The sequence below is a fragment of the Lathamus discolor genome, chromosome 2 (assembly GCF_037157495.1).
Source record: "Lathamus discolor isolate bLatDis1 chromosome 2, bLatDis1.hap1, whole genome shotgun sequence".
Lineage (NCBI taxonomy): Eukaryota > Metazoa > Chordata > Aves > Psittaciformes > Psittacidae > Lathamus > Lathamus discolor.
Window position 1 is genome coordinate 102,430,452 of NC_088885.1, and position 18,172 is coordinate 102,448,623.

Genomic DNA, 18,172 nt, shown 5'->3' on the forward strand with positions numbered 1-18,172 from the left:
TCCATGATCTCACCTCAAACACCTGACCCCAAAATAGTCTTCAGAAATGACAAGCAGCTATTAGAGTGAATGTCAGGCTTTAGCCTTGAAATAACTTGAGAGAACATATTCATTACTCAAGAGAGAAAATTATCTGAATGTTCACCATATATGAAGCTTTACAGATGACATGAGACATTTTAGATGTCAAAGTCAGAAGTGCTTTTAACAAATATGCACAAAGCATAGGTGTGCAAAGGTTTTAAACTTTGCCAAAAGGTATGCAAAGTGTTTGACACTGTCCCACATGACATCCTTCTCTCTAAATTGGAGAGACATCAACTTGAGAGGTGGACCACTCGGTGGATAAAGAACTGGCTGGGTGGCCGCACACAAAGAGTTGTGGTCAATGGCTCAATGTCCAGCTGGAGACCAGTAACGAGTGGTGTACCTCAGGGATCGGTGTTGGGACCGGTCTTGTTCAACATCTTTGTGGGTGACATGGACAGTGGGATTGAGTGCGCCCTCAGCAAGTTTGCCGATGACACCAAGCTGTGCGGTTCAGTTGATACACTGGAGGGAAGGAATGCCATCCAGAGGGACCTCGACACGCTTGTGAGGTGGGCTGATGCCAACCTCATGAAGTTTAACCATGCCATGTGCAAGGTCCCACACCTGGGTCGGAGCAATCCCAGGCACAGCTACAGATTGGGCAAAGAAGAGATTCAGAGCAGCCCTGTGGAGAAGGACTTGGGGGTGCTGGTCGATGAGAAAATGAACATGAGCCGGCTTCAGTGTGCGCTCGCAGCCCAGAAAGCCAACTGTATCCTGGGCTGCATCAAAAGGAGCGTGATCAGCAGGTCGAAGGAGGTGATCCTGCCCCCCTACTCTGCTCTCGTGAGACCTCACCTGGAGTATTTTGTGCAGTTCTGGTGTCCTCAACATAAAAAGGACATGGAACTGCTGGAACAAGTCCAGAGGAGGGCCACAAGGATGATCAGGGGACTGGAGCACCTCCTGTATGAAGACAGGCTGAGGAAGTTGGGGCTGTTCAGCCTGGAGAAGAGAAGGCTGCATGGAGACCTCATAGCAGCCTTCCAGTATCTGAAAGGGGCCCATAGGGATGCTGGGGAGGGACTCTTCGTCAGGGACTCTAGTGACAGGACAAGGGGTAATGGGTTAAAAGTTAAACAGGGGAAGTTTAGATTTGATGTAAGGAAGAAGTCCTTTACTGAGAGGGTGGTGAGGCACTGGAATGGGTTGCCCAGGGAGGTTGTGAATGCTCCATCCCTGGCAGTGTTCAAGCCCAGGTTGCCCTGGGTGGTATGGTTTAGTGTGAGATGTCCCTGCCCATGGCAGGGGGGGTTGGAACTAGATTATCTTGAGGTCCTTTCCAACCCTTTCTATGATTCTATGATTCTATGTATAGATTTTCATGGCAAAACCAGAATATACATAACTTGACATACAGATCATTGTGTTCTCTGCTATAAAGCAGTAACACTAGAACACTTCAAAGAAATAGCTCTCTTCAGACTGTTTTAAGAGACACTAGGAAGATTAAGTATATTTTCTTTTATCACTAGAAATGACTGAAATACACTCAAGAGAAGGCAAGAGCAGTTTGACAATATGCGCAACACTGGGGTATATCAAGAGCTCATAGAAACTTCAGTGACACATACTTCACAGTTCATAGAAAGGTCTAGGTTGGAAGGGACCCCTGGAGATCATCTGCTCCAACCTTGAAAGCAGAGCCTTCGATTAGGTTACACAGGGCCCTGCCAAGCCAGATCTTCAGGTCTTCAAGATTTCCTCAAGCTAGGAAATACTGACCTCTCTGGTCAGCCTGCTCTAATGTTTAGTTCTTTCCATTGCTCTTTTTTTTTTTCTTTCTTATTATATCCATCTAATTTCCTCCGAAGTAATCTCTGCCCATTGCCTCTTGTCCTTCCCCTGAGCATCCTTTAGAAGAGAGCACATCCATTTCTCACTTCAGCCACCATCATCAAAACCAGAAAGCTGTAATTAGGTACCTACAGGCATTCTCTCTTCACTAGTGCAAAGCCAGATCCTTCAGCCTTTCCTCATGTCAGCTTCTACAACCTCCAATTTCCTCACTTGCCCTCTGCTGGACCATCTCCATTTTCTTTTTTTATTGCTATCTTGAATAGAGCAGCTAGGGGACCAGAACTGGGCATGATATTCCATGTATGGCTTAAAATGCACTCAGTGGATAGTATGCTGCCCATACTCCTGTTGAGGCAGCCCAGGACATGGTTTGCCTTCATTGCTGCCAAGGCACAGGCTCAGACCACTGCCCACTGGGATTGTCAAGGCTTTTTCAGTAGAGCTGCCCTCTAGCCACTGAGTCCCCAGACTCTTTTGCTGCTTTGGTTATTAGGCCTCAAGTGCAGAACTTCATGTTTTTCTTGGTAGAGGTCATGGACCTCCATCCCTGAAGATGTTCAAAACTGGACATGGCTATGATCAATGTGATCTGACTGGTGCTGCTTTGAGCAGGAGATTGAACTAGATGTAAACCAGAAGTCCCCTTTCAACCTGAATTGTTCTATGGGTCAATGACATTTTGGAGTTTTAGATCATAATTTTTATTTCCCCCCCCCCCCCCGCTAAAATGTTAAAACAACCTTTCACTGTCCAAATATTTTTTTTACAGTAAAATGTTCTATCTACTTCCTTGTTTTAACGCTTCACATAATGGGAATACAGGCTCCTATTTAAACAGATGATTTTGAAGAGTTGTGTCACTTTTGCTACAAAACTGTGCCCATACTCAAGGACTACTACGAATTTACTTTAATAAGGGTACACAGATCTTCATATAAGAAGCACTACTAACATGTCTTAGAGTTGCATTGTGCTACCAGTAGAGACTTAGAGATGATCTTTACTTCTCCCACTGTTCATTCCCTCCTTGATGCTTAGATTCAGCCACTGATGGGACTGATGAGAAATTCAAAGCCACCTATTGACATAAATTCTTTATATATCCTGTGAATTGACACTTCTAATTAATATTACAAGTGTCTTCAAGGTTTCAAAGGATTAGTATAGTCCTACACAGGAAGAGACTCATAGGGTCGTTTAAGCATTTTAGGTTTGAGCTTGTGAGAACTCAAAGTTCTATCAGCATGCTCAACTTGTAGATTTCTTCAGTACATTGTTAAGGAAAGAAGATGTTATTGCCTTAATACAATCTTTGTTGAAAGACATTTTGTTTTATTAGTTTGCATGCTGCCCTTTGATGTGCTCAGACTCTATTAACAGCTTTATTACCAGCAGAGCCTCAATTATTCCTGCAGTTTGCTTTTGGTGCATAGAATGCTTGCTTTGAATGATTACATTGTTCAAATACTTTTATATTTTAAGAGGGATCTGATAATTACTGCAAATCTTACTGTTTGGTGTGCAGAACTGAGTAGTTTTACTAACAGTTATTCATTTAAATAGAGTTCATTTTAATCTCATCAGCCGAGAAATAGCTGCCCGTGAAAGCAATGTACTTTGTAGCCTTCCCATACCAATCAGATGATTTTGCTAGAAGACAAGATATTACACAAAAGTGCTGTAAAAAAATATTTGAAGATAATTACATTACAAAATGTGGGAAAAAAGGGTATATAGTTTCAGGAAAATTTAGTTATCTCTGCTTTGGAAGGCTCAGCAAAATAAGGGTGTGAAAACCAGACAAGGTACACCTCTTTCAAAGAGCTGAGACTTAGAGAAAATGATTGTTAAATTCTTGATTCTTTGCAGGTAAAAATTGACAAAATAATATTCAGAATTAACAGGCACACGTGCCTACACACATTCACTGGACTCCTAAGAAATTACTACATTGACATCACTATTCTGAAACTTTCTGGAAAAAGTTCTAGGTAATAAAACTTTAAAGAACAGGGATAAGTGGAGAAGAGGCAAAGGACAAAATAGTCTAAATCTGGTATTGTTCTCAGAGTAAAAAATCTGCTATTGGCGAATGCGACCAGATCTTCACCAGGTATTCATATTTAGCTTTCGTCTAATATGAATTTTTGAGTGAGTTTAACCAGATGAGAAAATAAAGACTTCATGAGGAAATTTAGATCAACTAACAGTTCAAGCAGAATGGTCAACATAGCAAAATCAGACAGATTTGAAAACCAGAAAGCATAAACATTATACAAAAAAATGAAGTGAGGAAGAGAATTCAAATAATATTCAAATTTGGATGCAAATCAAGTGTTATATCCTACCACAAAAGCACAAGAACTCAAGCCTAACAATTATAGATGTTTATCCAACTTCCTTTTGAGAATGTCTTTGCATCTGAGAAGCAATGCAACAATCATGAATAATTGTAGTAGCATTCTAGATTAGAGGTCCATAAGGATACTTGCATAACTTCGTGTTTGTAGTGACCAGGAACAACATAAGAGGCTGAAATGCTCCACAATAAAGCAAGAGTCTTGGACTAAACTAGAATAAACAGTAGGCTAGTTCACATTTCTTTAGCAATAAGAATCTTTAGGCAACCTGGTGGTGGCCAGAGAACCCCAAAAAAGTAAAAAAAACCAACAAACCAACCAATCCAAAAGTAACTGGGTAAGCTGAAACAATCAGAAAAAAGTTCTTATAAGGATTATGATAATGCTACCATATGTAAATATATTTGGTTTTCGTTATAGACTTGTAATTACATTTAAGTATAGCACGCGCTATCACACAGATGACTGTGGCAAAATTTGGTGTTTCTCAAAGTTATCAGGAATTCACGTACCTTAAAATTTTTTTAAGTGAATAGCCACCTCATGGCTTAGGGCCATGTCAGTTAGAGACTAGCAACTGTGCTGTAGAAGAATCTTGTTCCTGCATACTGAGTTTTTAAACACAAGAAGAACCTGTCCCCTTCCGTCTCTTACACAATAGGACTGCTAATGCACCACAGAAACTCTGGGTGTGTGCTTCTGTGTGCATGTGCACAGGAGACCTTATTGCTAAGATCCGGTAAAGAAACTGCTGCAGCTGGTAAAAGAACTTGTCATAAATCACTGGGATTGAATTACATAAATCACCATTTTCTGAAACCAGTATTTAACATTCCACAAGTTTCTTCAGGACAATCAAGCAGTGAAAGAAAAAGTGTAATGTGGTTCCCCTTGTGTGGGCCTGGCCAAAAATTTGATTTAGCAGATCACAGCTAGTAGGTTACTGCTAATCTCTTTCTTGATTATTATTTATTTTTGTGGACACATATTATATAACATGTGCTTTAGACCATCTGTTCCATAGATATTTTTGGCTATCAGAAGTCATTGCTAAAATGTTGTGCAATTCATTTTATTTTGTTTTTGCAGGTTTATATAAAGCAAATCAGAATCGAACATAATAACAGGGAAAAAACCCAAACAAAACTCAACAAAAACCATCTGAAATCTAAAAATCTTATCCTACTTTGATCTTGCTAACTTGAAATTCAAAACCTTAGAAATAGCTGTTGTTGACATAATCTTGAAGTACCAATCTTTCATACTGGGGGGATTAAACCAGTAAGTCTTGAACTCAATGCCAGACCACCTATTTATTTATTGGAAGGGTAAGCACACCAGCATTGACAGATTCAAGCTGCTCTTGCTTCAAGACAGCTATATCGTGTCAGGGACAGACCTAACTCACACCACTTTCACATTGTGTGAAGGTTATTTACCTTATTAGTGAAAGAGAAGCATGCATTAATAGGACTGGAGATTTTACAAGTAAAGGAAGAATTAACTTCTGTGGGTTCCCATTTTGGAGTTTATGGACTCCTATTATTAATTCAGCTATGTAATCCTCTAAATTCCCTTTAGGCTCTTGAGTAAATATGTTCTCCATACTTTGCAAGTGATCATTCTGTGTAGCTGGGGTTAAAGTATCTATGATCAAGTTCATGATACAGAGAAATCTCCACAGAATCCTCCCATGCATACCTACACCAGAGCACGCCAGTTTCCTCTTCAGTAAACTCCAATGCAAATGTACTAATTTCTCCTCTCTTTCTTGCACATTTCCTTTATACTCTGGGGTCTTTGGCAAGCTTTTTGCTCCTGATAGGTCAGAATCTATATTTATAAAGTCCTAACTCTTCTGTTAGTTGCTCTTCAAGCTCTGCTTTGTTCTTTCTAATTCTGCTTTAACAATTAATTGGCCAAGTCTGTGACGCTTCCTAGTTTATTTGGATACACTTCAGGTTCTGCAGTTTCATCTATTTCTAGTAAGCTTCATGTTGCTACTTGGCCATGTTCAAGGGAAAACAGTACAGCTAACCTATAACTTACCTTAATAAGGGTGTACTGATCTAAATCTACAGGAGTGAGACGTTTTAATTTGATACCAGAAACTGGAATGAACAGATGAGGTCATGTTTCGACTAATGAATGTAATATTCACTGTTACTGTCAGCAAACACTTGTCTATAAGGACTAATGTTTTTGTTGTTATTTATAAGAAAATTACTAGGAAAAATACCAAAGCAATGCACAACAGCATTACAGAATTTACAGAATAACAAATAAATCCACAATTTAGATTGGATATAAGGAGGAAGTTCTTTCTGTTAGGGTGGTGAGGCACTGGAATCGGTTGCCCAGGGAGGTTGTGAGTGCTCCATCCCTGGCAGTGTTTAAGCCCAGGTTGGACGAAGCCTTGGGTGGGATTTACAGATGTCCAGTTTGCATAGCTGATCCCTAACCCAATCCTCATCTACCAAAGCAAACTCCTCCTTTGTCCTGACTCCTTCTGGGGCTATAGAAATCCGGGGCCCTCGGGGAGAGTCTGCAGGAGTAAAGACAGAGGCAAAGAAGGCATTCAGCACCTCTGCCTTCTTTATATCCTCTGTCTCCAGGGTACCCACTTCGTTCAGCAGTGGGCCTATATTGCCTCTTGTGTTAGTTTTATTTGCTATGTATTTGAAGAAGCCCTTTCTATTGTCTTTAACCCGACTAGCAAGATTGAGTTCCAAGGAGGCCTTAGCTGTCCTAATTGCCTCCCTACATCCTCTAACAACTGTCCTATATTCCTCCCAAGCGGCCAGCCCCTCCTTCCATAATCCATAGATTCTCCTTTTCCACTTGAGTTTGCCCAGCAGCTCCTTGTTTAACCACGCCGGTCTCCTAGATCCCTTACTTGACTTCCTACTCATTGGGACGCTCCGATCCTGAGCTTGGAAGAAGCGGTCCTTGAATGCTAACCAACTATCTTGAGCCCCTTTACCGCCTAGTACACTTTCCCATGAGACTTCCCTTAGCAGTTGACTGAAGAGGCCAAAGTTGGCCCTTCGGAAATCCAGAACTGTGGCTTTGCTAGGTATTCTATTCCTCCCACACAGGATCCTAAACTCCACCATCTCATGGTCACTGCAGCCAAGGTTTAGTGTGAGGTGTCCCTGCCCATGGTGGGGGGGTTGGAACTAGATGACCTTGAGGTCCTTTCCAATCCTAACTATTTTATGATTCTATGATATATACTGGGGAATGATGGGTGGTGGTGGAAGAGAAGTCCATTTTCCAAAGAGACCAACTTATTTGCTCATTAGGAAATGTTTATTTAGGGTAACGTAAAGTAGAAAGTCTCTATTTTTTTAATTCTCTTAGCTTCATGCTACCAGTGCTGGTTTGGGGTTTTTTGGTTTTTGCTTGCTTGGTTGTGGTAAATTTGGTAAATTTGGTTTGTTTGGTAATTTTTTTTAGCCACTTCTATAATTCACATTGCCCAATACATGGGTTTATTACATAAGCATAGAAAATATATAGCCTTCTAGATTAAATGCTTTAAATAAGAATTTGATTTGAGCTACATTTCAAAAAGTTGAGTACTTCATAAGTTACTTTCATTGGGGTTCTGCTTGTGATCCTGGATACTGATTTGAATGCAGATAAACCAAAGGTATTAATTTTTGTTATGTTTTCACTTGAGAGGCAAATTTTTCTGTTTTGTGTAAGAAAGCTATGAAACCTGCACAGTTTTAGATTACCTAAGACTATGTGTTACTCTTAGGTGCTTTCCCAAGGAAACCTAGACTGATCTGAATCATAGAATCACGATATTCTGGGAAGGTTTTTAAGATATGAGTTTATTTCTCATTACCTTACTCTGATTTGATTGGTAATAAATTAATTTTCCCCAAGTCAAGTCTGTTTTGCCCATGACAATAATTGGTGAGTGATCTCTCCCTGCCTTTATCTCAGCTCACAAGGATTTATTATATTTTCTCTCCCCTGTCAAGCTGAGGAAGGGAGTGAGAGAGCAGCTTTGGTGGGAACCTGGCATCCAGCTAGGGTCAACCCATCACTGCTATTGGCCCAAACCACCCAAATAATCCTTTTAAAGGCCCATAATTAAATTACATTTTGAAAGCAAATATTTTCTGAAATTTATGGTGAAGAATAGAATCACATTTGCTTTACTGGACCTCCTACACATGGGAGAAAACATTGCCATTGTGGTACATCTGTGAAAGCGCTAATAGTCTTGTACATGTCAGCCCCAAACCTGTACAACAGTATACGATCAGAAGCTGGATTTTTGACAATATGAAATTACTGAGGCTGTTTTTCTTAGAAAACATTCACAGGATTAATTGCATGCTAATCATTATATACCCATTTTTCATTTAAATATATAAAGAGGCTACTAGAACTTAAAGGTTCCTTTGTAGTTTTTTGATAAAAAGCATTAGACCTGCCTTCAAGAGATCTAGACTTACACCCACACTCTTCCAGTGCTTGCTGTATGACCTTGGTTAAGTCAACTTTGTATTTAGACTTGCCAGTTTTAATGTAACATCTAATGCTGGTAAGACATAAAGCTAAAGGTGCCTGGATAGAAGACAGTAATACAAGCACAGAGCCCTGCCCTATTTTAAGATTAGCTAACTTGCAATCTACTGACTGACTTGGGGAGCTGATAACAGTAACTTACAAGACAGAAAGAAAAACCTGTGCTCAGATATCTTGTTTTCCATCACATAAGTGATAGTGACAGAGAAAGCAGGGAGAATCTCATTCAGAATCCTGAATTTTTAGCCTTAAAAATCCTTGCTGTGAACAGGGCTTGAAAATCTTCAAGAGCTCTGGGAAAAATATTATATATTCAGCCAGTGTTGCCATTACAACAGAGGCATTTGCCATTTTCAGGTAATAACTAATAGTTAAATATTTGATTAAGCAGCCATTTTTTTTCACATTTCCAAAAAACTAATATTGAAAGAAAAAAAAAATCAGTCTGTCACTTCACACACTGGGAGGTTTGTGCCCATCTGGAAAAAACAGTATGATATCTCACCTGTATCACTGAGATTTACAGACGTTTAAGTGTGCCTTTAGTGCCGCAATTAGGTTTTCAACATGATCCTTACTATGTTCTTTGAAAACTAGCCATATCAAGAACACACTCTTCCGAGGAACAGTTATAAAGAGGTGATAATTCAGTTCATGAGAAAGGCATGACTTACTTTGTGAAAGTTCCTGAAATACGCTGCTTTCTCATCTGGAAATTTTTCTAGTCTCCTGGGTCCTTTACTGGAAGCCTTCTTGAAAACCAACCAACAACGCCTGAAAATCTGCAAATGAAATCAGTGGGTTATATTAGCTTTTCTTTAAAGGTGGACAGCACCCCACATGCATTCAGTTACATAGTTGACTTAGACAGAAATTTTAAAATTACAGTATTTTATTTTAGAAGTCTTTAAAATTTTGAGAACATCAATTATTTATACAGAAGTAATCAAAATTCATCAATTTATACACACTGATTGTCAGTCCTTTTTAGACTTTCTTCCTTTGATTTCTTTCATGCATACCAAATTTAACAATTCCTGAATTCAAGTAAATCTATGAACTTTGGATACATAAAGAATTATAAGGCTGTCATTAGAAAAATTTCAGAAATCATTCCATGCATTTCTAGCTTTTGTGTTTATAATCTATTTCTGTGAGAGTACGGATACCACTGGGAAACTTTGCTTTTAACAGAATACAGTAATCAGCAGGCAGTTAGTATAAACTTGTATGCACAGAAAAGAAAACACAAGGTTGAAGTAAACACCAATGTGACCATTACTGGACAACATCTAGTTCTCTCACTTCATTAAATGATAAACTTTCTAAGGAAAAACTACAAAGATTATTAAAGTTTGGGAGCAAGCTGTGAAAAATAAAATCCTTCAGAAAGCACAAACCAAAACAGTATTATCCTCTCATTTTTATGAGAAACACACTAGATTTTGTTTAAAATGTGCTTTTCAGCAACAAGGGTACTTTTTAGGCTATTTACCAAGCATTCTGATAGTATTGCCACAACAAGAAGTTACAAATCAGGACTGAATTATCAAATAAGAATACGTTTGCAGTTTAAAGGGAAGCTGATTAAGGATAATCCTCTGGACTACATTATGCAAGTAAGGGATTTGATATTAACCTAGTTTTATAATCTATGAAAACAGTTTCCTTCATTCTCCTTTTCAGTACTTGCACAGTTTATAGACAATAACATATGGATTTTTATGCAGTTATTTCAAGGACACATATACTGTCATTATAAAAAATAAGCTTAATTAACTACATTCTGATAGAATAATGCTGACTACTACTCTGTTGCCATTATCTCTAATGAGTGTTACCATGCAAACTAAGTGTTTTCTTTTAAAAAACCTACCACTGAACTACAGTACCAATATGTTTAATTATGAAGACTTTTGGAAGAAAAGATAGCATTTAATGAAATTCTCTGCAAGTATACTTCTTAGAAAGCATAAAAGTTTTAGGCTTTTCCTACTAAGGTTGTAAAGTGGCAACTGTACAACTATACTTCCTATCTCAGAAATTACCTCACCTGACCTGGGGGAAAGCAAAGACAATATCATATATTTGGAAAAAAAAAAAAAAAAAAAGAAAGACATTACACTGTGGGACATCATAAACCATCTTTATTCGATAGTACTTTCTTCAAACAACATCTTGGCAGTGTTGCAACTTAGTTTATCAAAGCAACAGCACTGCTCCCACAGTTATCTTCTGATTAACCCATATTAATGCTTCATAACATTATGGTGTGAAAAGCTTTCCCACAGGTAGAGGATATCCACACTACTTTGACCTTACTAAAAGCAATAGCCCCAAATGTTCAAACGGGACATATTTATTCATTTAATAAAAGTATCACTTTTAATAATATTCATGGCTCTTCTGGGATCTGGGTTGTTTTGGTTTTTGTTTGTTTTTTTTTAATCCATCTCTATTTTCAGTTCATCTCTCTTCTTCTGTGGAAAGTCTTTTCCTAAGAATTTTTTTTTTTTTGAGGGTAAACCCATTGTCTTAATCTCAAATCTTTTATTGATTTCCTTATTTTGATTATCCTCCCTTAATGGTCCTCAAAGACTTCCCTTTAGAAAAAACAGATCAACCTACAGGCTCCATCATCACTGGTGGTGGGTTTCAGTAGTCACAGAATCCACATTTTACAGGTGACCTGAATTTTTGACAACTGGTGATCAGGTTAGAGAAGTTTTGTCTCAGTTGACCAAAAAAACTTTATGAAGGGTAAAAGGTCATCTAATGTGTGCAGCAAAGCAATCCCTTCAATGACAAATAAGCAGGGTCTCCTGAATGCCAACTTCAGTCTTTTTCCACTGGATATCAATCTATGACAGCGTGGAAGCAAGTTTGAAGATTTGCAGCTAAAGTAACAAAATTCAGGAGGGAGGGCTTGATCCTTTTACTAGTAGGCAACATGCTAGTGATCTTTAAGGATGATACTTGTTAGGCCTTTTCCTAAATTTCAGCACTGGTATGAATTCAAAGGCTTCAGCACATAGACTGTGAGAATGAAGAGGCCTACCTTTTAAAGGAGAACAATTAATAGCAAGAAGAACCATTAAGTTTTACCTTTAGACCGTTACCCCTTCAATTTAATGACATCTGGGTTTTTTTTTCCAGACATTCAGGGAGAAGAGAGATCTGAAGAATGGAATGGATTGAAGAGGATTCCTGATGTAGCGTGTACATACACAAAGGTACATCCTTGCATTTGAAGTTTGCTTTTTTTAACCTACTTTAAAAGCTGGTATAAACGTATACTGTTCCACTTCATTTCAGCAGCATTTTCCCTTATTACACCAACAGACAGTTTGCATCTCAGTGTTTGAAAAAGCATTAGCATATGAATTTACCTATAAATATAGATAAATAGGTGCAGATGTGAGCACACAGCAAACAAACATTTGCGTTTCATAAGGCACTTCATTGTTATACAGAAGCTTCCTCAATTATTCACGAACTGTGAGATATCTTTTATCCCTGGCCTACTTTAGGATGCCATTGGCTGTATTCAAAACTTTGGAAAGACTTCTAAAGTCCTCAGATAATTGGGGTAGTCACTGTGAAAGAAAGCAACATTAGGCCTTTAGTAACAGAGAGAATAAGAACCACTCAAAGTGCTGTCTCCATAATATTTAGTATTTCCTGTGAGATTTAAGTGATCATTTAGAGAAGGGATTCAGAGCAGCCCTGTGCAAAAGGACTTGGGGGTGTTGACAGATGAGAAAATGAACATGAGTTGGCTTCAGTGTGCGCACACAGCCCAGAAAGCCAACCGTATCCTGGGCTGCATCAAGAGGAGCGTGACCAGCAGGTCGAAGGAAGTGATCCTGCCCCTCTACACTGCTCTTGTGAGACCTCACCTGGAGTATTGTGTGCAGTTCTGGTGTCCTCAACATAAAAAGGACATGGAGCTGTTGGAACAAGTCCAGAGGAGGGCCACGAGGATGATCAGGGGACGGGAGCATCTCCTGTATGAAGACAGGCTGAGGAAGTTGGGGCTGTTCAGCCTGGAGAAGAGAAGGCTGCATGGAGACCTCATAGCAGCCTTCCAGTACCTGAAGGGGGCCTACAAGGATCCTGGAGACGGACTCTTCACTTGGGACTTTGGTGATAGGACAGGGGTAACGGGTTAAAACTTAAAAAGGGGAAGTTAAGATTGGCTATAAGGAAGAACTTTTTTACTGTGAGGGTGGTGAGGCATTGGAATGGGTTACCCAGGGAAGCTGTGAATGCTCCATCCCTGGCAGTGCTCAAGGCCAGGTTGGATGAAGCCTTGGGTGGCATGGTTTAGTTTGAGGTGTCCCTGCCCATAGCAGGGGGGGTGGAACTACATGATCTTAAGGTCCTTTCCAACCCTAACTATTCTATGATTCTACGATTTAATCAGTTTAACAGCAGTCTTGAATGAGCACTCACTGCTCAGTGAATATGGTTTAAAAATTTCGTACTGAGGGCAATGTCATTGCTTTTTTTCTTCAGTAATTCAGAAAGATATTATTAAGTGCATGCTATGTTTAGGTTACCTTCTATTAAAGTATCAATTAGAATGACAAAATTTGTTCAGCATAAACCTGAGAAGGATTCTATTGAAATTACCTGCTGAGTCCATGGCATAGCAGAACCTCTTTAAACACCCTTCCTCTCTGTTTTACAAAATCCCACTACCTGTGCAACTATATATCTGTAAGTGATGGCAGTAACTCTGCACACTTATGGTCTGGTGGTGACTGATTCAGCTGCCTCTTGCAATATTGTACAGGAATGATTTTCACCGTGATGTACAAGCTTGCAGGGGACCATAGTCTCTGTTTCTATGGCTGGACTCTGAGTAGCCTTATCTCATTGGCAACAGAAAATGATTCCAGATCTAGAACAATATAACCTTATCACCCCCAAATGATTTCTGGAATCTTTCAACTCAGAAATTGAACTTCCAGTGCTGCACCATTTCTAATATCTTTAGAGATCTCTTTTTTGTATTTTAATTGAAACACTGCAATAGATCAATTAATAATGAAAATCTCTGTATAATCTTCTTTTCTTACTTTTCCTTCTACTTAATTCACTCCTCAGCTCTCCTTTCCAGCATGTTCAGATTTTTTAACATTCTTGACTAATACACGCAAAAGTTTGGCCTCTGAATGGGTCATTATGCCCATGGCAGGGGGGTTGGAACTAGATGATCTTAAGGTCCTTTCTAACCCAAACTATTCTATGATTCTATGATTATTCTGCATGCTCATATCATACAGTTCTGTTATATTGTTGCCATGGTTGTTAATACTAAATCCACTAAAAGACATATTACAGGAAATCCATTGGTTAAAATAGGTTTTTAGAAAGAAGAAAAACTTTTTCCTTTTTCTAAAATAATTTAAAATAATCGGTTTACAGTGGGAATCTTACGTATGACTTTTAATTTTCCAGAGATTTGTAAAGACTTTTCCTAGTCATTTACAATAAATGCTTTTGAGAGTAGCACTTTAATTTATTCATTGCAATAGCTAATAAAGCTTTGCCAGTCATCACTAATATTTAGAGGGGATTTTTATTGGCAAGTGTCTACACATTATTCCAGAAATTCCACCTCACACTCAAAAAGCCCCAAAACAAACCAGAAACAACCTACACACACACACACATTTTTTAATTTTGTTTTAATAATGCCAAAAAAAGGCCACTTAATATGCTGAAATCTCCCTGTCCCTAACCAAAAAACAGTATAAATGGCAACCTCTTTCTTGGGTATATTGTAAAATAACTTGATTTTCTGCCAGAAGCTGTAGAAACATTTGTCTCTTGAGAGAAGTAGTAGTGAATCAGCTTCTAGTCACTAGCAGAAACCCAGCACTGACCAGGATGGGCACCAAAGCATCGCTCATGCGTTGTTTTTTTTTCTAGCATAACCCATTGAATGGTTTTCCCAGAAGCTATCTACATAATCACATTCAGTCCCGCATTTACATCTTATTAACTGTAGAGAAAGCTAGCTGTTGTCTCCTCCCTGACTTTCCATGCAGAGTGCTCTCCTGTTAAACAAGACAATATCTTCAGTGTATGCACTAAAACCACTAAAAAATGAATTTGCTCAAATTTACTTCACTAGTTACCTCCATTAAAAAAAAGGATATTTTTTTTATGGGGTGTGTGAGAGAAATGCAGTATACTGTGAGCTAAAAAAAAAAAATAAATCTTGATTCACTAATTAAAAAATGTAGCTTTCATAATAAGAAAAATAAAAATAGTAGTCAGAGTAGCCATATTTAACCATTGTTTTGACACCCACCGCTTTCTGATTTTTGTGTGCATATTTTTGGCAAAGGGAGAAAAGATGAGGGGTGACACCTTACCGCTTCAGTGGCACTACACTTGTCAAGCATTCAAGTAAAATTTCAGAGATTTTTAGAAGTGGCTATTATCTGTAAAAAAGCCCAAGAGGAAAAATGGAAAGATGAAGTAATTCGTGCCTCAGGTAAAGAGGATGTTACAGGATATGAGCTATTGCTGGCTAAAGTCAACACAAACCAAAAAAAACCCCCAAACACCTCAACCATGCAATCCACCTGCCTGAGTTACCAGCGCCTTGCATTAAAAAGATGGAAACAAGTACTGCTGTAAGAAGGCATACCTCTCCTCCTGCACTTAGGTTTCTGAGCAGCTTTGAAATTAAGGTGCCCTACAAACAGCGTTTTCCCTGTCTGGAACAGCACTGATTTCTCTGTCTCATTTTTCGAAAAAGTTTCCACTGCATTTTGGGTGGCAAGTTTGGATCCATATGAAGAAGAAAATGAGATGGAACACTACCTCACAGCACTGAGCTCCTGAATTAGTGCAGAGGGTGCAGAGAAGCAGGGAATGGAAGTCAGTTTCTGCTCCTTTAGCACACCATTTATCTCCCAGCAACAGAACAGAGATCCTCCATAGTCACCTGACACCCATCCCCAAATAGGAGGAGCAGCAAAAATAAACTGTAGCCCTGCTCAGAAGCATGACATTACTTGTTTCTGTCAGAAGCTGTGGGATGTGGGGCCAAGACTTTACCACAAGATACAATAAACTTTGGGAGGTTTTCCTTTTTCTGTATTGATTCTAACTCTCCACCCACTCTTGGCTATTTCAACATATTTTCTCACCAAATGTTACTAAAGTATCTACCACAAAGCAATTGCAATAAAAGAAAAGCAATATATCCCCAAAAGATCACTAGCAATGCCTTTAATAAAAACTGCTGTCAGAAGGCATGTTACGAAGGCTATCCAACCCAGAAAAATTGCTCATATATGATAACCTTGCATATACCCTTGAGCTTTATTTTTATCATTCTAATTAGGAAGCAAGGTCAAACCTCTAGTTTATAAACCTTGTCGTGTGATCTTCTGCAACATTATAAAAGACAAATAGGCCTAAATTTTTTGATAGCATTTTTTATTCTTATTATTTTCCAGATTGCCAATCTGCTGGCATTTAAAGTTAGGAACAAAAGAAATATAGAAACATCTGCTACAAACTGTTTAATCTCAGATTAGATCATTCCTTGTGGGCTTGATTGCAGTCAGTAAGAATTAGGTTGGTTAGAGAGAGATGATTAGGGACAATTCACCAAGTTATAGCATACATACGTCATCTTTCTGCTGCCATAACATGCCATTATAAATTCATATAGATGTTTATAATATACTGTAATTTATGGTGTTATAGTCACAAGCTATACATGTAATCCATAAAAAGATGTATTTTATTATTAGATATTTCTGTATAATCAAAGCACACCATAGTAATTTTCCAACTATTCGTATACTAACTAAACGACTGCGTGTATAAACACTTCAGCTACAGAGTCTGAAGTCTTCTCTTTTTTTCTGTGTTTAAAAGGAGCAGGGAATACATGGCTGAAAAGATTTGCACGTTGTATTCCTGTGAAAAACATTATACAATTTCATCAACCCTTAAGCAGCCTCCGCTTAAAAACTCAACACCATTATTTTGCTTTGAACTGCCAGGAGGACAATTCAAGGACAGAAAGACAGCCTACACAAATAATGCATTCAGTCTTCATACCAGTCTGCAGATCAGCAGAATTTATCACTTATATTTGAATTGATCTTACTGTTATTTAAAAAAATCAGGTCCAGCAGCCATTTTTTAGCTTTCTGCATTTCAGACTCAGTTTTGGTGAGACTAACTTCAGTGATCCTTTTGGAGGAAAACTAATGCTGCTTGCTTCATGTCTGGCCTCAGAGTAGGTGATAACCCCCCGCCTCAGACCAAACCACAATAAAAATTTGGTTGCAACTGTTTTAGCTGGCATCCAGCAGGAAAATCTCAGAACTTGCAATATTTTTAAAGAAATTATAACGCCCAAGAAATCTCAAGCATTTTACTGAGCTAAAACTGGATGTGCAGCACCTAATTATGAACAATTATGTAGCCAGGATTTGTACCCAAGTTCATATCTCCTCCCACAGGTACTTTTCTAAATGTAATCAGAAAGGAATACCAACAGAGAAAGTTATGTTTTCGTCATACTTTAATATGAATTTCGAGTAACCTCTCAAACTGAACTGGAGAAACTAACTTACTTAACTCATCTGACATTTCTTGGTGGAAATACCAGTTTCCCCTTCCCCCCCACCCCCTTTTTTTTTTTCACAATGTTTTACTCTAATTAGTTACAAATAGACACACCACAGATGAATATGACAAACCACAAAAACCAGTTTGATATTATGGAATGGAAAGCAATATTCACAGAGGAAAAGATAGAACTACTTTCATTAGTTTTTAATCATATAGCTATGTATTAAAATAATGGAAATACCACTGTAGTAAAGCTTCTTAATTTTTTTACTTTTCCATAGATGAGCTTTTTAAGATGAAATGCAGTATCTTTTTCATATATTTAGTAGGCTGTCATCACTTTGCTCTTGAGAAAGTTAAAGGCATTTAGCACACCTACAAGGGAACTTAATACTGAGAAACAGAACAGTTTGAGTTATTAAGATAGTCTTCTTATTTACATCTTCATAAAAGTAAATTTAGACCTTTGCATGCAATCTGCAATAACACACATTGAAAGATTGTATCTATCTGCTCAGATCCTATTTTATTTTAAGAAGGTGGGGATTTGTGAAAGTAAGTGTTATACAATCAAAACTGTGCAACAAAATACCTTAAAATGAAGCAGAGCCTCCAAACAGGACAGCAATCACAAACATTGGTTCCACACTACTGAGGGGCAAAATATTAAATAATTTTTACAGCTCACATTTAAAGGGTTACAAGCTTAAATTCAGCTTCAGAATCCAAAATTACCCCTTAGCTTTATATCAGTTAGT

At 38.3% G+C, this 18,172-nt stretch overlaps 1 protein-coding gene across 1 annotated transcript in view; it reads right to left on the reverse strand.

Annotated features, from left to right (window-relative positions):
• Window positions 1-18,172, reverse strand: part of DOK6 (docking protein 6) — a 243,200-nt gene that overhangs the window by 139,363 nt on the left and 85,665 nt on the right. Inside the window, exon 2 of the mRNA XM_065669341.1 lies at window positions 9,473-9,580. Within this exon, the coding sequence (XP_065525413.1) occupies window positions 9,473-9,580 (108 nt within the window). The remainder of the gene's footprint in view (window positions 1-9,472; window positions 9,581-18,172) is intronic.